Raw genomic sequence first — 21944 nt, 5'->3', positions numbered from 1 at the left:
CCCTCATAGTGCGATTCCACAGACTGGACCAGCTGTGCCCTCCATCTAGGCTGCTTAACCTTCTTCTGTCCTGGACCGCCCTGCCCACACAGCCTTGGCAGTCCAGGAAAGCACGTTTATAAATCCAAATGGCAAAATGCACAGGATTAAAGGAAGTCAATCATAGGGAAAAATAGTGGTCACAAGTATTTTTATACAGCAAGATCAGAGACCCCCAAACCTGCGATTTCAGATACCTCTTGGGAACCACCTAGACCTAACTAGGGACCCCATCCCCCAGGGTAGCTTCCCATCCTGAGGATGCTGTCTCGAGGAGACACAGGTTCACACGAGCACAGACGTGAGCTGCAAAAGGCCTCGGGGCCAAGGGGGATATGGAGGAGGAAAGGGAAGCCCAGAAGTGAGTGACCTCACCAGGGTCACAGCCAACAAGTGTTTAGGCAGGATTGGAACTCAGGGCTGCTTGACACCAAGTCAGATTCACTGATCCATGCACCTGCAAACTTTAGGGGCAGAAGACCCGAGTTCAAATTCAGCCTCAGACATGTACTAAACGGGACTCTGGGCATGTCCCTTAGCTCCTGCCTGCTCTAGCCACTCCCTCCTAACAGGATTGGTGAGCACCTCACCAAGCACCTTTGAGATACCTCAGAGGGCTTGGTGGGCAGTAAGGGCCGGACCCTTAGTGCTGCCCTCTGGAGGTCACTGCCGCCCAAATCTAAATGATGTGAAATGGGGGTGTCAGCTCCGGGCGGAGTGTGCTTGTGGTCTGCTTGCAGACTGCGAGGGGTGCCAGACTCAGATGAGCTCCTTACCTGCCACGGTCACCACAAGCTCCCTGGGCAAGCCAAAGATCCGGTTGTCCGTGTCAAACTCAATGATCACTGAACTGGCCGCATCATGGTGCACGAAGACCTGGAAGAGCAAAGCACACGGGGTCAGGGAGAAGTCCGCTCTGACTGAACGCATGGAAGAGGAGGAAGAGGAGCCCCTCCTTGGCTCAGGGCCTTCCCCACTAAGGCTGCCTCCTGTCCCTTCTGCATCTTTCACCGGGGATGGCTGGTGCATCTGACAAAATGGCAGAACTATCATGGACAAACTCACGGGGGATGGGCAGGCAGAGGGAGGAAGACGGCTAATCCCTGCCATGGAAACTAGGGGAGGTCAGTATTTTTTCCCTCTAAAATGTAATGAAACCATTCTCAAGACTGACTTGGTCTAGGGAATTAAGACTCATATTATTGAAGTAGTTTCCTGATTGCCTATGGAAAAAAAGCCCAAAGCTTGAGATATTGGGGGACTCATTACATCTGACAAATGCATCTGATCAGGTACCCCAGCATGGCAAATGGGGAGGCCGGGGAGCTGCATCCAACTGACCAAAGGCCTATAACCAGTGGAAATCCTTTCTGTGCTATAGGTCAGGAAATTCTCCTTTGAGTCAATATGAGGAAGCCCAAGCCTGAACTGCTGGGCTAGCATGAGTCACAAGAAGACAGGATATGAATCAGAGGGGTTTTTATGCACAAAAGTTGAGTATTTGAGAGTATTAATATAACAGAATATATTCTTTCACCAGAAAGAATAGTAAATGTGAAGATTTTTTTTTTTTAAAAGAAGGTGAAGACTTGTGATGGTTTGGGTCCCAGGTTTTTTGACTTCTGAGGCAGAATTTCCTCATCTATAAAATGAAGGTAATGGGACTAAGATCCCTTCAGCCTCTACATCTAGGATCCTCTGATTTTATTCATTACTGAAGTCTCTTACCTGAGAATGCTGCTGCTGGTACCCATCGGCTATGGCGTTGATGTTATGGAAGCCGGGCGCTAACAGCACATGGAAATAGCCACCCTCTTTCGTGTGTACCTTGATGCCTTCATTGAGAACAATGATTGCTTTAGAGACTGGTTTTCCACTCTTGTCCCGGACAATTCCATGAACTCCCTTGTGAACCTGGAGAGAGAAAGCTGAGTCATGAGTCTGCTTTGGTTTGTTTTTGAAACCCAGACGCCTGATTTCAGGAAAGTCTGGAAAGACCTACACGAACTGATGTTGAGTAAAGTGAACAGAATCAAGAGAACATTGTATACAGTAACAAGATTAGTTGATGATCAACTGTGATGGACATGGTTCTTTTCAACAATACAGTGATTCAAGGCAATTCCAATAGACTTGGGATGTAAAGAGCCTTCAAATCCAGAGAGAGAACTATGGAGACTGAATGTGGATCAAAGCATAGGATTTTCAGCTTTGTGTTTTTTTTTTTCTTTCTTGTGTTTTTTTTCCTTCCTTTTGGTCTGATTTTTCTTGCACAACATGACAAGTAGGGAAATATGTTTAAAAAAATTGTACACAGTTAATATCAGACTGCTTGATGTCTTGGGGAGGGAGAAAAATTTGGAAATTAAAATTAAAAAATTTTTAAATTAAATTAAATTTAAATTAAAAACAAAATTAAAAGCTATTTTTATATGTATATAGAAAATAAAATACTATTGAGGTTAAAACAGAAATAAAAGCCATAATAAACGCCTGAAAAAATTCAAAATCACTAATAAATTAGATTAATGGAAATTAAAACAAAAACAAACTAAAAGAAACTCAGGTCCCTTTTGCTAAAGACATATTATCATGTAGTCAGTTTGAAGAATTCAAAACAATGTAAAGAGACTGATACAAACTGGGACAGAGCGAAGCAAACAGAGCCAAGGAATACATGCTGGGGCTGGCATCTAGGGAAAATCTCACCTCCACCAGCATGCTGAGAAGGGATTTCTTGTTCTCTGCCCACAAGGTAGGGAGTTGTCCAGCACTAGGGAAATAACAGCAGCTAGTATACACAGTGATCTCGGGACAGTGGCCATAAGTGACACTATAATCCTGAAAAAGAAAGTCAAGATGTAAGCATCAAAAAAATTCAGCAAAAAGGATATTTTGTGATATAAGATCACAGCAAGATGTGATGCAAATTTAAAAAAAAAAAAAAACCAAAAAAGAGAATTCATAAGACCTTTCTGGGAACATAAAGTCTCATTTAGAAGGAGAGGCTTTCTCTGATAAGAGTCTCATTTCCAACACATATAAGGAACAGATCTAAATTTATAAGAAAAGGCACCACTGTTCTAATTGATAAATGGTCAAAGCATATTTGCAGGTAGTTTTTTTTATGGAAGAAATGCAAGCCATTAATGGCTGTAAGAAAAATGATCTAAATCACTACTAGAGAAATAAAATTAAAACACATCTAAGGTTCTACTTCATTTCCAAAAGATTAGCAAAAATGACAACAAAAAAAGAGGTAAAAAAATGACATTGGCAGAAGCTACAAGAGCTGCAGCAAAACAGGTACGCTTACATGTTGTTGGTAGAGCTATGAATCATTGGTCCGACTCTTCTGGAAAGCAATTTGAAACTATGTCCAAAGTCACTGCATCAATCTATTGTTCCACTGATACTACTATTGGTCAGCAAAAAGACAGCAAAGCAAAAGGAGATGGACTCATATGTATAAAAACATTCATGGAAGTAATGGCAAAGAACTGAAAACTAAAGGATGTGTCCATTAAGTGGGGAAAGACTGAATAAATTATGGTACATAAATATAGTAGAATACTATTGCACCATAAGAAATGACTGGAGTGATGGCTTTACAAAAACTTGGGAAGACTTGTGTGAGCTGATACACAGTGGAGAGAGCAGAACCAGGAGGACAATTTAAATGATGACAAAAACATTGTAGAGACAATTCAGAATGATTGAGAACTCTGATGAATGCTGTGACCAAGGACACTGGAGGACTGATGAAACCTGCTGCACACCCAGGGAACAGTACCAGCCTATAAGTGCAGAGCAGAATGTACAGAACATTGGGCAATAGTGGAATTTGCATCGATGATGATGGAAATCTGTTACAAACATATTTTTTCTTATTTTTCTAATGGGGGGTGGAAAGAGAAGAGGGAAAGAAAATAAAGGCTGTAAATTTTTAAAATAGCAATACAGCAACAACCACCACCCAAGTCTGAGGCTGCAGTGGATAGAAAGAAAGAATGCAGATTGGCAACACAGCCAACAGCAACATTAATGGCCATGAAACGCCAGGAACACATCATATGCCCAGTCACTGAGGGAATGGTCAAACATACTGGTATATGGCTGGAACAGATGACTGCATCATAAGAACAAAACTGGAAGGCTCTAGGAGAGAACTGACTCTAGACAAATCCCGACTGTGTGACTTGGTTCCTAAGACTCTTAGGAGCAGAGCAGGAGCCAACTCACTAGGAACCTCATAGACCAATGAAACCCCTTCTTTGTAAGTCCCCAACGTCACCCAGACTTTTAGTATCCAGGGAAGAAGGGAACAGGTCATTTGTTGAAAAATCAATATTTTGAAATTAAATTCATTGGTTAAAGAGACAGAGCAACAGAGAAAACCGGTCAGAGACAAAAAGAGACAGACAGAAGGGGAAGAGGGAGTACCTTCATGCTGCCCATGTGACCATGCCATTCTGCCCCGCGAATCACTCCTCCAGGAATATTCTCATCTGTAAAAGCATCCAGAAACATGAGGCCAGGGATATAGTGAGCCTCCAAGCCAAATGTCACGGGCTAGCTCAGCTACTGGCCAGCTACAATGTCACAATCAGAATCACGGCCTCTGAAGGGATGTGCCACAATGTGGCACAAAGGGTGGGAATGCGGAGCCAAAGGAGCTAGATTCAACCCCAACTATCTACACGTCTGCGAGACATCCCTCATTGCCTACTTTGGGTGTCAGCCTGCTCATCTGGAAAATGAAGGGCTTTGGATGAGATGGTCCTCTCCAGCTCTAGGCACAGGATCCCATGAGCCATCTGGGACCCAGTTTCCATTTTTTGTAAAATAATCTCTAATGTCCCTTCAGAACCAATAATTCTATGATCTTAGAAACTAAAGCTACTTTAGCCTGCTAACACAAGCCCTGAAATCAACAAATTCAGTTGAGATCAAGAATTAAAGGGGTTCACAGATGTATATTACTACTAAGATGTACTCTCTTGTGGGTAGTTATATTTTGTTTTAACCAATATTGACTATTTATAATTTCCTATTACATTTATTTACTGTTTATAATTTTATAATTATAATAAATTCATATTCCATGTCATATAAAATAAACGTCTTGAGTATAATATATAAATTATAAATTTTGTGTTTTTATATAATTATGTTTACTACTTATAGTTTAACAAATTAGTGTTCTGTGATTTCTAGCAACTAAAGGAAGCAGCGTATGCTCTAAATTCTGGTGTCCTGAGATAATGTTTCAGTTGTCCCACCCTAGTTGTAGCTCTACCATCCAGGGTTACAGGATATATAGCCTGGTGGTAGTAGATAAGCAGTGTTGCATAATGAAGAGAGTGCAGGACTGGTAATTTAGTTCCTGGCTTTATGACCCTGATTACCTAACTTAAATTCAATTTCCTCATCTGTAAAATCAGGAGGTTGGAATCAATGAGTTCTAAAGTCCCTTTTAGCTTTAACCCTATAATCCTTAATGAGGAAGGCTGGAAGATATGATAATCTACTTCCTCTACATGATCTCACCAAAGCAGGGGACAACCAAAGGGGGATTTAGGCTGCCCCAGGTGAGCCACTGCAGCAGGGAGCATTAACTGCCAGAGGAAGAGCGATGTGTCCAACTGTTCTCCAAGGCTCACACCAGCTCTCAAATTCTGGTCATTCCCGGATCTTCAGACTGCGTCACCTGGTCAGTCCCTTTGGGGGTGGGGAGGCACAGAGGGGTCCTTCTGGATGAGGCCCAAATGCCCCAGCGGAGGAACTCTCCATATGGTTAAGTTTTATAACATTATAAAAACCAAGAAGTCCATAGAGCGAGGGAGGAACCCCAAACCCCATCAACACGTACCCGATTTATTTGGGCAGCTGGGCTGTCCCATGTGCATGGACGGGTGATTGTTGGCGTAGAGAGATGCCAGGTGCCTCAGAGTCTCTTTGTTTTCCACTATAAAAAGAAAACTTCCCAGGTCAGTGGAGGGTCCCTAGAGAAATGGCTTCGAATCTCCAACATCCATCGCCAGAGAAGAAATTAGCTCACTTCTCCCTCTGAATTTCAGGTCTGTCTCATGACTTAATCAGATAAGTGATAATTAAGCATCCCTGTGTGCAGACATAAAGCTAGCTCATTCAACCGGGGGCCGATCACGAAGCTCACCAGAGCTGGTGGAGGACGAAGCTCTCTCTGGACAACGGGCCAACACTAGGCTCACAGGCTGGTTACCAGTTTCCTACAGACAGGAGCCGGAAGATGGGTGGTATGTGGGAGAGAACAAAGTCAGTCCCAAGGCCTGGGCCCACCAGTCCTAGTTTGCTCCCTTCCCTTACAAGCCCGATGAAATATGATAGAACAGTCACAAAGGGTCATTTGATCTTGGAGCGTACCGAGAGAAGCAGAGAGGGTTTCCAGGACTACTTTGTGTCCTCTGCCCTATAGAGAACACTTGGAAGGCTCTGAACATGGCTAAGAAGGCTGGGAAGAGCAGTGGGGTGGATGGCCAAGGAGGATAAGAGCTGTGAGATCAAGCGATATAAAGAGCAATGAAAGGAACTGGAGAAGACAAGGGGTGGGGGGCATGGGAAAGGCTGTCCTGGGGTTGGAGGGCATAGGAAAGGCTGTCCTGTGGAAGAAATCAGCAGCAGAACAAAGTCTGAGGCAAGCACGAGCTTGTGCTGCTCTAGCAGGTCCTGGGGCTTCCTCTCCCGTGGGAGGCTTCTGAGCAGGGGCCAGAAGGCCATTTGTCCAGAGTTCTGCCCAAGATCAGTCTTGTTCCAGTGCCAGTGACACTGGACAGCTTCCAAGGCCTCTGACCTTTGGCTATGAACTTAACCCTGACTCAGACCACTGGGGAAGGCCGCCCACCCCCAGTCCTGATGAAGTCGTGTCCCAAGAGTGAAGTCATGGATACCTGTCTGTACGGGCTTGTCGTAGGGGTAGGTGACCAGCACAGAGCCCCCGTCCAGAGCGACGGACAAACTGAAGTCCTGCTTCTGGATCAAGTTTTCAATGATGGCTTTGGTCTCAGGCTGGGAGGCGTTGCCTGTGGAGGAAAAGGGCCAAGCATAAGCTGCCAACTCAGCGCAGAATGGAAACTTATTCATTCTCTCCAAAAGCACTATTTGCCAAGCGTCACGCCAGGCCATTAATACATAACCAAAGACGCTTGCCCTCCTGGAGCTTACATTCTATCAGGAAAAATAACACATCCACAAAAAGGTAAAACAGAAAACAAAGTGTACATGATTGTACTGGGGGAATCACAGAAGATCTTAGGCAGGACATGAGTTCAGAGCTAAGCCCTGAAGCTAGGGATTCTAAGAGATGGAGAGGAAGAGTCAGTGCAAAGGCTTGGAGGTGGGAGATGTTGCAAAGAAATGGAAAAACTAAGGCAATAATCTGGCTAGAACACAAAAGAACATGTGGGGGGAAATGTGTGATAAGCTTGGAAATGTGGGATGCTAATCAAGTTGGGTAACCTCTATGACTGTTAACTCCTGCTAAAGGGGAGGCTGAGGAGTAAGACTGATTGAGTTAGGGAGTTCTGAGCAACAGGAGGCCTAAAGGTGACTGGATATTGAGGACAGCACCAAAGTAATGATGCCTGGGAGCAGGGGAGCAGCTCAGGTGGTAAATGGGGCAAACCAAAACATCTATGTGGATCAGCAGTGAAGAGGAAGGAGGAAGGAAAGAGGAAGGAAAGGAAGAAAGGGATGGAAGGATAGAAGAAGAGAGGGAGGATAGGAAGGAGGGAAGGAAGGAAGGGAAGGAAGAAGAAACAGGGGAGGGAGGGAAGGAGAGAAAGAAAGAAAGGAAAGGAGGAAGGGAGGGAAGAAGGAAGGTGAGAAGGAAGCAGGGAAGAAGGAAAGAAGGAAGGGAAGGAGGAAAGGAGAAAGGAATATTAGGATGAAAGAAGAAAGGGATAAAGGAAAGGAGGAAAAGAAGTAGGGAGGAAGAAAATGGGGAGGGAGAGTAGGAGAGAAAGAAAAGGAGAGAAGAGAGGAGGGAGGGAGGGAGAAAAAATGGAAAGGATGGAAGAGGGAGGTGGGAAAGAAGCAGGGAGGAAGAAAAGGAAGGAAGGGAGGGCAGAAGCTGGGAATGAAGGAGGAAGGAGTGAGAAAGAACAAAGGAAAGAAGAGAGAGGGAGGAAGAGAGGAATGGAAGAAAGGGAGGGAGAAAAAGATGAGAAGGTGAGAAGAAGAATGAGACTTTTTTTTGGACATGGTCAAAATGGGCATTGGATTTGTTTGATTTCCTTGCTTTCTAAATGAGGGATGAGAGGACATATGAGGGAGAGAAAATGAGTTTTCATTAGATAAAAATTTTTAAAGTGGTATCAGAAGGTCTGGGTTCAAATTCAAACTCTGCCTGTGTATCCTCAAGCTATTAACTCTTTGGTTTCCATAAATGTTAAAACGAGGCAACTGAACTAAAATGACTTTGAAGGTGCCTCCTATCTCTTACACATCTTAGGAACCTCTCAGTCTGTGCTCTCATCTGTAAGATGAGAATGATCCTGCCTGCAGTATCCGCCTCAGAAGGCTGCTGTATTCCTAACCTTTGAAGTGCTACATGAGCACCATTATCATTTTTCATTATCATTAAATAGCTTAGGGTTTACACTGTAACTTTCTTCTCAGGAAGGCAAGATTTTGGCAAAGGCTGGCTGCAAACCTGCCCACAGGAAGCTGAGCCTAAGCCTCCCCACTAAGGGTGTTCACAGTCCCCCAGAGAAGAAGGGAAAGAGCTGCATGTGGGCCACAGGGGTCGGAGGCCCCGCGAGCCAGCTCTTACTGGTGAAATCTGTGTCCAGGTCTTTGCCGTGAGCGTTCGTGCGCCCTATCTTGGAGGTGCAGGCTTTCTCCTGCGCTCTCTCCCGTCCATCTGGATTTAGAGAAGGCACAATCACAATTCTAGTCCTGTCAATCAACTAAAACACAAACAAACACCAGTGAATGCATCAGTTCTTATGGCCAGCACCCCACCCCTCGTCCTTCCCACAGAAAAGGTGGCTCTGGGCTAGATGCAAGATAGTGAGACCACGGTTTCGTCTGGGTTCAAATAGGATTTCTATGATTCTTTTTTGTTTGTTTAACTGATGGAGGAAGTGTGGAACAGTTTAAAGGGCCTTGGTTCTCAAGTCAGAGGTCCTGGGTTCACTACCTGCCTCTGACGTTTACTGCCTGAGTGTTCTTATGCAAATCATTTCACCTTCCTGGGCCTCAGTTTCCCCATCTGTAAAATAAGGTAGAGTCCAGGATGCCCTTTCAGCCCTAAGTCTCTCAGGTTATTTTGTATATATGTGTCCTGCAGGGCAGGACTTTGGTCTGCCCAGACTCAGAGCTCAACACTGTGCCCTGTACAAAGGAAGCACCCCAAAACCCATGTGAGCATCTTTTACACACACACACACACACACACACACACACCCCTCATCATTTCTAAGCTGCAGAATGAGCTCAACAGTCATGGTCTACAGTGTGTGTCTCCCAAAATTTTAGGGACATGTTCAGGCATCAAAGCTTAGGTGATTAAAACTGTTAAAGCTTAAGACCACAATAAGATACAAAACATTTAAAATGTATTAAATATAACTTATGATCACTGGAATCACTGGCTTAGACCTCAAAGGACATCTGTAATCCAACCCCTGACTTTACAGATGGATAAACAGACCAGAGCATTTGCTTAAATGCTTAGGATCCTAATTCTAGATCTGGAAGGAACCTCAGAGACCTCTAGTTCAACCTTTTCCTTTTTATGGGTGAGGAAGCTGTCCCCCCACCTCTTCACTCCAGCAGGGAAACACAAAAGCCCATTCTTACCTTGGTAACAGCTGGGTTCCTCTTATAATTGAGGCAGAGGAATTCTGCCAGGGCCAGGAGCAGCTCTGTCCCAACAGGGGCATTCCCATGGATTCCAGCCACAAATCGGATCTTGGGTTCCTCAGGTTCAGACATATTAGGCTTATTGGAGATTTCAAGGGACCAGATCTGACGGAATTCAGCGCTCTGACCCAAACTTTCAAAAGTCAGAAGAAAAAAAAAGTCAATCACTGTTCTTTACTTTGACTGAATTACTTCCAAAAGACAAAAAGAAAGCCCCCAGAAATTCATTCAGAATCATAATACTTCATCAGCAGATGCAAAAAAAAAAAAAAAAGAAAAAAAAAAGTAATTTCCCTTTCTCCTATTATCCAAGTTAAACCATACCATCCTAGAATGAAATTGTCTGACTATATAGAATCGAACCCAAGAGAAAGGAAGCTTCCCCAGGGCAAGGATCACTTCATTTTTGTCCTGCTCTCTCTGGTGCTATCCATGGTGCTCAGACTTCAGTGGCATGGGGAGCCACCCACGAGGAAGTGCAGACCGGCACCTTGTCTTCCAGGACACTGAGAAACGGCAACTTGTCCCGGTGACATTAATCAGAACTGACCAGATCAGAAGTCAGGCTGCTACCTATTATATCAGTAGTTCTTAAACTACTCATTATATTCTCCCCTGCCCCATTCAATGGATTATTTATTTTTAACATTAAAAAAAAATTCGTGTGTCTAATTCTCTCCCTCCCTCCAGTTTCTCCTTTCATCCACTGACAAGGTGAGCAATACCTTTTTACATTCTTAAAAATTATGGATATTATGTCTATTGATACTTATCTCCTTAGAAATGAAAACATCAGAGTGTTACTATTATTTGGAAAATAGTAGTGAGCTCACAGTTCCTCAAAAGCTCTTGGGACTCCCTGGGGTCCCTGGACCATACTTTAAGAACCACTGCTCAATTTGTGTTAGAACCCTAACTTCCTGACTTCAAGGTCTGTCCTTTCTCTCTCTTGACACACAGCAGGTGCTCAATAAGTGCTGGGGTAGCAAGCCGTGGAGGGGACATCTCTGGGGACTGAAAAGCCACTCCAAGGGGTCTCTCACTTGGTGAGATTGGTGATGTGGGGATAGTTCATGACGAGTCCTCGCAAGAACTCAGACAGGTCCTTGTAGGAGTGGTAGCGATACAGGGCCAGGTTGGGCGAAGAGCTGAGCATGAGACGCTCCAGGCCATTCTCCGCCGAGAGGTCCTTGATCAAGGTCTCGAACTCCTTGGTGGTCGGGTCACTCGTGCCGCTGTCTGCCATCATCTCCTTCATCTTGTTCGACTTATTCCTGGAATCTGACGAGGATCGCACGAGTGTGAAATTAACCTGGACCGCACCCTCGTCCTTCACCGTCACGTTCTTTGTGACGGGATTGTATCTATGACCAGTGATGGAGAGAAAGATTTTAGAAAAGGGGAAATGAAATACAACTGTAGCCCTGTCTTTTGTCTGGGTATTGTACACACATTGTCTCCAAGCAGAAGGAAGGCAACAGCGATGAGACTGGGTGTGGGGTTTTTGTTGGGTTTTTCCAGGAGAGCAAACTCCCTTTACAATGCAGGAGGAGACAAAGAGAGAGCACGTCATGCAGGCCTTCCCAACTGGGAGACCAGCTCTCTTTTCACTGCATTATTTCTGAACACATCATTAAGCCATATTTAGTCATGTGACATTTGATATTGATTGGTTCAATAACACCTCTTTCAGGTCAGCTCTCAATGCCCTCCTTTTCTCCTGCCCCATTTGGGTCCTTTGCCCATAAAAAAAGATACTGGTTTAGGAAATACCAAAAGATGATCAAGAGGCTTCTGGGAGGAGGTGAGGCTGAAGGGAGGAGAGGAAGGACACCAAGCCCAGTATCATTATAGTGTAACAGTAAGCCATAATGAGTCACAAGGCAGAGAAAATGGGCCTATGGGCTATGAGTCACAAGGCAGAGAAAATGGGCCTATGGGCTTACAGCACAGCATAGTCCATGATGTGTTTCCACTAGCTTTCTAATGCTTCTTTACAAGGACTTGCTGGAGAAGGGAACAGTCAAAAATGGAGGTGATAACCTATATAGGATTACTTGCCTTCTAAGGGAGGAGGTAGGGGAAAGGAGAGAAAAAAAAAATTGGAGCACAAGGCTTTGCAAGGATGGATGCTGAAAAACTGCACATGTTTTGAAAACAAAAGGCTTTGTAAAAATAAATAAATAAAAGTAAAACAAACAAAAAAAAAAGAAATTGAAATGAAATAAAAACAAAAAATTATCAACAGACATTAAAATATTTTTAAAAACCCCACACAAACAAACACGGGTAAGGTGCGGTCAGGAAAAGGGGAGTAGCCATGGGGAAAAGTCAGAAGAGTTCTTCCAGTATTTATTTAAAGTTATCATGCAAATTTTAAAAAAAGAATTCTAAAAATAAATAATGTATTAAAAAATAAAATAGCTTTTAAATTTAAAAATTAATTAATTAAAAGATATTACACTTTCTTTGCCACTAGAGGGGAGTCAAACCCACAATAACATTTGCTTCCTTACCAGGAGTTCAGTTCTGGCCAGAAACTCCGAGTCTTTCTCTATGATTTTTTTTTTTTATGGATTAGGTAAAAAGAGGCCACTCTCCACATCATTTCTTACCTAACCTTAATCACTGATTGGGCTTTGTCTTAGTTAAAGTGAGACCTGTTAAAAAGGCCAAGGTCTCTCGCTGCATTCAGGGCCATTCCTGATCTCTTATCTTGCTAGTGGACCCAGAAATGACTTAGCACAGCCTCCCTCACTTAACTCCAAATCATGTTTATGTCATGGCCTCTTCTCCCTGATCTCATGGTCCTCTTGAAGAATGAAGGCCCAAGCAACAAAAGAACTCCAACAGATGGTACTTTTCAGCATCCCTGGAGGGCCTGTTGTTCTCCTCAGTAACAGAGGTTAAGAAGACTAATAATCCTGACCCACCTTGAGGCCTTTGCCCTGACTGTGCCTCATGCTTGGAATGCACTCCCTCCTCATTTTCCATCTCTCTTTTTTTAAATAGCTCTTTATTTATAAAACATATGCATGGCTAACTTTTCAACACTAACCCTTGCAAAAACTTCTATTCTAATTTTTCCCCTCCTTCCTTCCACCCTCGCCCCTAGATGGCAGATAGTCCAATACATGTTAAATATGTTAAAATATACATTAAATACAATATATGTATACATATTCATACAGATTTCCTGTCTCAGAAGCTCCTTTCAAAGCTCAGCTCAAAGTTGACCTTCTACTCAAGGCCCTTCCTGAATCTCTGGTCCCCACTTACTAGGGTCCTCTCCTCCCTTTTATTTCCTAGGTATATATTTTTCATAAACAGTACGTCTTAGGGCAGTTAAAAGTTACTATCATTATTATTACAATGAGGGCAGCACATAGACATGCACACACATATGTATAAACATACACTTGTATAGGGCATACCCAGAAAGACAGCATGTCTGTCTGTATATGAACACCCATGTCCACATATATGTATTCCCCAAAACTTAGCACGCTGTCTTGTGAAAGTACACACACATGCACAGACACTGTGTGCTCCATTGGAAGGTACACCCCTCAAAGGCAACAACTCCTTTGTATTCCCAGAGTCTCACACAGTGCCTGGCACATAGTAGGCACTTTATATATCTCCCCCCATGCCCATGTCCCCTGAAGCCGGGCTCCCACAGCTCACTCACTCACTCACCCTCGCGCTGAAGCTGTGATTTTGTAAGTTCCCGGAACCAGGAGGCGCCAGTAATCACCGCTTTTGTAGGAGGTAACCGGATGGTTGATGTCGGCCACGCTGATGGTGGCGTTTAGGATGCCTCGACCGTCTGTGGCATCCAGGACAAATCCTCTGACACCGCGATGGACCTGGATAAAGTCAACCAATAAGTTGGCAGCCCATTCTACGGTTTTAACCTTCAGAGCAATTAAGCCAATAATGGTGCAGCTTACAGACTTCACTGCTTTCTAGAATTTTTAGTCTGGTTACCTTTGACACAACTGTTCTGTCACACATCCACTCATTACTTTTTTTTTTGGTTGAGGCAATTGGAGTTAAGTGACTTGCTTAGGGTCACACAGCCAGGAAGTGTTAAGTGTCTGAGACCACATTTGAACTCAGGTCCTCCCAGACTCATTACTTTTAAAACAACTCGCAAACTTCCTGTTTCTTATTTGATCTCATGTGCATTTTCACTTGTTGTGCTTTCTGCATCCATTAAGAAATTATCTGCATTTTTTTCCTTTCAAATCTCTCTCTTCTCTGCAATTTTTTTGAGGGGGCGAGACATTTCTGAAACCCCTCAAATCAAGCTTTTGACTGAGGTCAAATTAGACATCCTTGGTACTGCTCTAACTTCCTCTAGTGCTTTAAGCATCTGACTTTGGTTTTTGATGTTCAGTTTACAGCAATCTGGAACATGACCGGCTTTTGTTTTTGAGATTCTCCTCCATAGCCCCTTTTTGTTGTTGCTGTCTCTAAATAGGCACAGGGTATTTCAGTTTCCTACCAAGAACTATATCCACCAGCTGGATGTTACTGTACTTTCCCAAAGCCTTTCTTCAGACCCCTTCTTGAATCCATTCAGCCAGGCTGGTGCCTGACATTGGCCACTTGGGATGTCCCATGATTATCTCATCTTTCCTCTGATGGATCTTACTTTGGCAGCAGACTCTACACATACTGTTGTATGCAGACCAGACCCTGAAAAGTTTTTATGCTTTTTGTCAACTACTGAGGGAAGAATGTGTTTGTTCATAATGGTTACTGCAAATTCCAGCTTTATTTTAATCATTATCATCATATTCTGAACTTTTAAAACAGACCCACCATTAGATGGTCAAATCTAAGAATACAAGCAGAATGTAAGTAGGGCAGGCAATGTCTTGTTTTTGTCTTTATACTCCCAGAACCTGGTGTAAGGCCTTGAATATAGAAGCATAAGAAACAGATTCTGAACTAAATTGAAAAAAAAAACAAAAAACCAATTTTATCAACGAGAGAGTAAGCTATAAATTAAGCTCAATTTCACAATAAGGAAGAAACATTATTTTTTAAAACCCTCCATAAAACACCTAAATATCACACTTACAGGTGAAATTTCATCCTTCAAGCTCTGAAATATATACCTGCTTCATGAACTGGATCAGAGACCTACGGTTCTGCTCCCAATACTGGGGCAAATCCTTCTCATAAGGGTATTTGATACAACTCAATTCAATTGTCACTTCAAAGCAATTGGTGTTGAGATAATTCCAGTCTTGCATCCCACCTGGGGAAGAGAGAGTCAGAAGAATTAGAATTTACCACCCAGAAAGTAAGCAACTGATTCTCCATCCCAGAGGTTCCAGGGAATTCTTAGTTTGGGCACACAAACCTTCAATGCCGACTCATCACCCATCCAATTTTGTAAAATGAGGGGATGAGAACAACACCTTTAAACACAATTTTTGAAAGGCTCAAGTGAGATAAAGTGTAAAAAGCTCTCTGTGTTAGCTGTTAGTAGGAATTCTTAATCATGATGATCATTTGAGCGGGTTCTACCTGGGACATTGTACCAGTTGGCTCCATTGGTTATGCCATGGGAAAAATGCTCATCAGGATACAGGTCCTTGCAAGAGTTACCCTCATACATCTCAGAATTTTCCTGGAAGAAACCAAAGACATTTGATTAGTACATCTAATGATTTGGCTTGGTCTTCCTTGATAGCAAACCATGATGGTAGGTGAGAAAGCACAATTTGGAGTCAGATTTTATAGGTTTCAAATGCTGGCACTTCCCCTTATACCCTGTGTGACCCCAGAAGCTATTCCCTCTCCCTGAGCCCTCATCTGTAAAATGGACTCGTCCAGATGACCTGGGAGCTCCCCTCTACCTTTACCTCTATGGTTTAATGTCTTTTTAAACAAAGGATACAATTTTTAAAATCTGGGAACTAAACTCTACGGTGCCCCCTCTCTTATGATGGAAGCCCACCTTGGAATAAGAAAGGGCCAGATGTTGGAACACGGCATCATCTGGAGATTTGCTGTAAGCGGTAACTCCTTGCTCATCATCATCATAGGGGTAGTTCACGACCAAAGAACCTACAAGGAACACCAAAAATGAATGGCACCACAAACTATCCCTCACTGGTGTAAAAAGGAGATCCCTCCCACCAGAGACGCTCAAAGGGCCGAAATCCCACCAGGGATCTGCGCCATCTCTCTGCGGGCTGGTCATTCTAGGAAGTCAGACTTCCAGCAGTGAGACCTGGTATGGTCAAGGTGACGAACATGAGCCAGGACCCAGATCCCAGGGAGCCAAGTTTTAGCCAGGATGACATGGTATCCAGCACCCAGGGGCCTTTAACAAAGGCTGGATGGACTCATCAAAGGGATTTAAGGGGTGATCACTATTAGAAGGGAGAGAGTGGCGTCCTCAGGATCCAGGAAAAGCCCCTGGCCCCTGAATCCGGGCCTTGCTAAGGCAGGTTCCCTCCACTTCTCCTGGAAAGTACTTTGTCCATCTGCTTGAGCTTGCCTGCATCCCAGGTATCCCCACTCCCAGCCCGACAAAACCTGCTTTCCTCAGCAGCTCTCCCTGCAATGTGGGGCCTTTCCTATAAAGTCTCAGCTCAGGGCAGGGACTGTTTCTCCTTGAAAGCCTCAGAGTCTGCAGCATTGCCTGGCACCCAGGAAGCCATCAGTTGATCATTCACTCATGCAGGGAATGTCTCCTAAAAGCCACCCTAGAAACCATCTCCATGACAGGAGCATTGGGATGTCTCCCTCACCAACTGTCCAAGACTTTCATAACCCGCAGCAGTTCTCAGGACCCAGCTGCATAAAAGGTGTTCATAAAGTCACTCTGTTTGCTCCCTGATGGACACTTCAAAGTTTGCATCTTTCTAAGTCTCCTGGGCCTAACAGGTCGGATCTCTAAGCAGTTTTCCCTTCTCTACATAGTTTATACCTTGCCTTTCACCGACCTGCTTATTTTGAAAGCCTTCCTCCTCCTTCCATCACACTATTTCTTAGCTGGGGGTCTGGCAGCACCACTTAGATTTAAGAATAAGTTTAGGAGAATAAAGCTGCTTAATAATAATACATAACATATTTATTATAATATTTACTAATATATAATAATAGTGATTCCGCTTAAGCTTAAGAATACAATAATTATGCTATAATATATGCTAACATATTATATATTAACATAATATTATTTAATAATATAATGATACCAGTGCTTAGTAATAAGCTTCAAAATGCTATTTAATAATACTAATACACACTCAATCTTCAACATTTACAACTTTAACTTTTGAGACTTTAAGCATTTGTGACATTATTAATAAACTCATTTTCACTTTCATTTGTCACTTTGCACAACAGGAAAAAAATGAGAAATACTAAATGCAAGTTTGTAGAGAGGCTGGCATAAGTTTAGGTACCTCTCTGGTCTTGTTCAGTCTAACATGGTAAAAAGTTCCTTCAGTATTCATGGAACATTTTCATTGTTTGCCTTTAAAACTCAAGTTTTGTGCTGCAATTATGCTCTTAAAGCGGAGAACAAGTCCTTTGGGCCCGAGCCCAAGAGTAGAAAGTGTGGCTTAGTGAAAAAATAAAGGTGTCAGATAAACTTCACATGAAAATGTCTGCAGCTGCTGTCAGCTGCAAATTTGTTAACAAATAATTTGTTATAGTCATATACTATGTGTTTCATGTGTTATGAAAAGGGAATATTATCTGAAATCAATGTTTTGATTTTTTTCCACTGAGATGTTAGCAAACAAGGTCACAGAATTGTAGGGAATTACTAGAGAAAGAAAATGTTTTGAATGTTACCAGTTATATTTTTTATACTATATTACTTCATGACTACTGTGTTAGGAAAAGTGCGTATTATAAGAATTAATGTCTTGTTATAAAGAATTGTATGCAGAAAAGTATACTTTCAGCAATTTCTAGTGAAAGAGGAACCTATCTTTATCCCATAGGTTTAATGATTAACAGGTTTAATCAACATTCACATATTTAATTTCTGCATCATTTTCTAGGAACATTATAGCCTTGCAAAAGTTAAAGATTAATTGTAATAGTAATATTATATAACATATATTAATATAATATTACTTAATAAGATGAAGATTATTTCCTAATAAGGTATACTAAAATATTACTTGATAAAAATCCATATAACTGCTAATGATGCTATTTAATAAGCTCAGTAATAATGCAAATAATATACTAATACAATAACTGCTTAATAATACATACTTATATAATGATGATGACAATAGTGCTTAATAAAATGAATGCTGCTCAATAATGTAATTATATATTAATAATACTGTTTAATAAGCCAAAAATACTGCTTAATAATAATATAACAATACTAACATGTACTAATAGAATAATAATTCTTAATAATATAATATATATTAAAATGTAATACTAATGTAATAATATTCATATTGTATAATAAACTGAAGAATGCTGTATAATACTAATCATATATTATATAAAATACTTCTTAGTAAGATAATAAATATAATATTACTAATATGTATACTACTACTATTTAATAGTAAGCTAAAATACTGCTTAATAATATAATACCAATACTAATAACATAAATACATAATATAATACTGCTTAATATTTACACAAATGTTAATGATAATTTTGCTTAATAAGCTACAGAATGCTGCTTTGTAAGAATACTAATAATATATAATAATATTGCTTAACAACACTATTATTATATATTATATATAACTACCCACATTACTGCTGCTCAATAATAAGCTGAAGAATTCTGCTTAGATTTAAGGGAGCAGCTGTGATGGAACCACTGGATCCCAGTTCTAGCAGGGGAAAGGACCTTCTAGGTCATCTGATCAGTCCCTTTATTTTACAAAGGTTCAGAAAATGATTTGTCCAAGGCAAGAAGAGGCATCAAATGACAAAGGTAGCATTTGAATCCAGGTCCCATGACTCTAAATCTGGGAATCCTTTCATCTTGTTCAACTGAGTAGGGGAGGAGAGAGGTGAGAAAAGGGATACGCTGACCCTGCCAGGATGGAAACAGAAGACCTGCCTGTCCTTGTGGAATTTACAGCCAGTAAAAGGTTTGGAGGACAAAAGGGTCTCCATCAAACCTGCACAAAAGCCCTGGGTTTGAATCCCATGTCTGATGCCGGCTACCTCATGGCTTTGGGCCAGCAGGTTTCCCTTGGGTTTTGTCTCTATAAGGTGGGAGTTGGTTACTCTAGATCATCTGGCCTCTGAGATCTCGATTTAGACTTGATCCTCTGTCCTATGGCCCCTGTCTGGCCAGTCAATCCCCGGGACACTGTTTGAGGGGCGCAGCTGTACTCCCAGACAGACAGTCACATCTCTTTCTCCCATTTCCAGCTGCCCTTCCTTTGCTGTGTCCCCGATCAGAACACTGGTTCCCAGACAGTGCGAAGGCAGCCCTTCAGTGAGGGGCAAACGTGCCCTCTGGGAGAAAATGGCCCTGACACCCATTACGCCCATGGTCCTGGGCCAGGTCCAACGGCTATACCAAGCGAGCCTGGGCTCTGCAGTGGGAGGCTCTGGATTCGGATGCCACCTCAGGGGCTCGTTCCCATCTGACCTTTGGCAAACCCCTTCATCCTAACCTGTCAAACTTTGGAGGCTGGACTAGATGTTCAAGGGGAGTTTCCACCAACTCCAAAACCCTAAGCCTCATGTGGTGAAGGGGTTAAACAATGGTGGGCCATGGGGAGCAGACACACCTATCACTGCACCAAAAATACACAAAGTATTGGGAACAAAGCTCTGACGACCGTGGCTTCGGCTTCTGGGTTCTGAGCCCTCTCGCCCCGGCCCGTACCTCCATGCAGGTTGGCGGAGAGCACAAATGGGTAGGTCTTCAGCCAGCTCATGACGGCCGTGGTCTCGGGCTGCACGGGGTCTGTGATCTGGAAGAATTGGTCTGGGAAATTCCGGTTCAGATCGAAGTTGTTGCTGTTGTTTCGGCCGACCACGCTGAAGGAGTCTCCTGTGGGGCAACAGAGCTGGGATTGGGACTGGTGGGAGCACAGCTCGCGGCCGAGCCGGTGCACATGGAAAGGGAATCTGACCAGACACGTGTCTGGTCACAGCCCGAGTGGTCACTGAATTCCTCATACAAGCATTTGCCATTATGGGTGTGCCGCAAGCAATAAAAACAGACAATGGTCCTGCTTATACTTCGAAACATTTTGCACACTTTTGTGCACAGTATAAGATTTTACACACCACAGGCATACCTTTTAATCCTCAAGGACAGGCAATAGTGGAGAGGAGAAACAGAGATATTAAGACACTACTCCAAAAACAAAAGAAAGGGGGAGCCACAGGTAACCCTAGAGAACTTCTAAATCTAGCTCTTTATACTATTAACTTCTTGATTTTTGACAAAGATGCACTGGCTCCGGCTGACAGGTTTTATAAACCACCGGAAGGTCAGTGTCCAGTGTGAACAGCTCCACTATCTTTAGATAATCGCCAGGTGATGTGGAGAGACCCAGAAAGTGGTGAATGGAAAGGACCAGATAGGCTAACTGCTTTGGGGAGAGGGTTTGCTTGTATCTCTACAGGTGGAGAAGGAATCAGATGGGTGCCAACGAGCCATATTCACCTTGTCCATCATGAGAGAGAGAGCAGACCTTTGAAACAAAGGAGAAGACCCAAGAAATATCGGGTGGTGCTGTTGCTGATTGTGCTCACCATTGAAAGAGCGTGGCAGTTATGGCGTTTGACTCATGGACATCAAAGATTGTCGGACTTCAAAACCCTCAGGAATCATTGGATTCTCTGAGCCATAGGACTTCGAAAACCCTCAGGAATCATTGGATTCTCTGAGCCATAGGACTTGAAAACTCTCAGGAATCATTGGATTCTCTGAGACATAGGACTTGAAAACCCTCAGGAATCATTGGATTCTCTGAGACATAGGACTTGAAAACTCTCAGGAATCATTGGATTCTCTGAGAAATGATAAGACTGTTACAACACTTCAAAATCTGCTGGAATCATTGGATTCCCTAACACATAAAAGACTTTTGCAGGACTTCAAAAACTCAGGGGGATCATTGGATTCCCTGACATGTGAAACAATGGACAATAGATTGGTTTTGGACTATCTCTTGGCTGCTGAAGAAGGTGTATGTGTGACTGTTGTTTACATACCCACCTTCTAGGACTTCTGGTGATCTTTTCCAACACCATGTTGATTTATATTGTTTGCTATTCCGCTACTTGTGTGTACAATTCATGTTTGTTACACCACATCGAGCCTGCACTGACTGAGGGGAGGGTCATCCCTAATAGCCTCTGCGTTATTGCTATGTGCTTGTGTAATACCTCCCATGCTGATGGGTTTGTGCATAATAAGACCCTTCAGCCCAGAAACCCGCTAGCAACCCCATTTCCTTTGGTGCTTTTCATCTCCCTTCCTGAGATGTCAGGTAGGGCGTGATCATCTCCTTTTTAGTGCTTTCACCGCCTTTTCTGAGAAGTCAGGGAGGCTGTGATCACCTCCTTTTCGGTGCTTTCACCTCCTTCCCTGAGAAGTTAGGGAGGCTGTGATCACCTCCCCTTGGGGGCTCTGACCTCCCTGAGGAGTCAGGGATGGCATGACCACCGGTGTTCTAAAATAAAAGAAAGTGGGAAATGTAATGGGCTGAGGTTTGAGCTGATGCACTGAGGTCCCAAGTACATGAGGCTAGATAGTAATTGGGCTATACTCTATTAATATATATGATTGGATTAAGAATGGTCCCTGCCCACTCTCCATGCAAGTCCTGATGTGTTGTATAGGAAATGACGATTTTGGTGGGTGGAGGCAGAGAGAGAGGGGAGAAGACAAGCTGGGAGAGATTGGGCTGGGTTCGAGACTCCGAGCTGCTGGTTGTGTGGCTGCTGGTCGAGCTAGCTTCTTGACTCAGCTGCACACATTGCTATTGCCGATTCTCTTCCACCTC

At 43.0% G+C, this 21944-nt stretch overlaps 1 protein-coding gene across 1 annotated transcript in view; it reads right to left on the bottom strand.

Annotated features, from left to right (window-relative positions):
- The window catches only part of CPD (carboxypeptidase D), a 58746-nt gene that overhangs the window by 3038 nt on the left and 33764 nt on the right, over positions 1 to 21944 (bottom strand). The window contains exons 7-20 of the mRNA XM_031967747.1: positions 19811 to 19978; positions 15923 to 16032; positions 15490 to 15592; positions 15075 to 15217; positions 13645 to 13814; positions 10989 to 11309; positions 9883 to 10078; positions 8852 to 8987; positions 6969 to 7100; positions 5912 to 6007; positions 4483 to 4547; positions 2749 to 2880; positions 1768 to 1953; positions 816 to 915 (exon numbers count right to left, since the gene is read on the bottom strand). Of these exons, the coding sequence (XP_031823607.1) occupies positions 816 to 915; positions 1768 to 1953; positions 2749 to 2880; positions 4483 to 4547; positions 5912 to 6007; positions 6969 to 7100; positions 8852 to 8987; positions 9883 to 10078; positions 10989 to 11309; positions 13645 to 13814; positions 15075 to 15217; positions 15490 to 15592; positions 15923 to 16032; positions 19811 to 19978 (2058 nt within the window). The remainder of the gene's footprint in view (positions 1 to 815; positions 916 to 1767; positions 1954 to 2748; positions 2881 to 4482; positions 4548 to 5911; positions 6008 to 6968; positions 7101 to 8851; positions 8988 to 9882; positions 10079 to 10988; positions 11310 to 13644; positions 13815 to 15074; positions 15218 to 15489; positions 15593 to 15922; positions 16033 to 19810; positions 19979 to 21944) is intronic.

Source organism: Sarcophilus harrisii, chromosome 4, assembly GCF_902635505.1.
Source record: "Sarcophilus harrisii chromosome 4, mSarHar1.11, whole genome shotgun sequence".
NCBI lineage: Eukaryota > Metazoa > Chordata > Mammalia > Dasyuromorphia > Dasyuridae > Sarcophilus > Sarcophilus harrisii.
The sequence above is the reverse complement of the archived record's forward strand: the minus strand, read 5'-3'. Positions and strand labels throughout refer to the sequence as shown.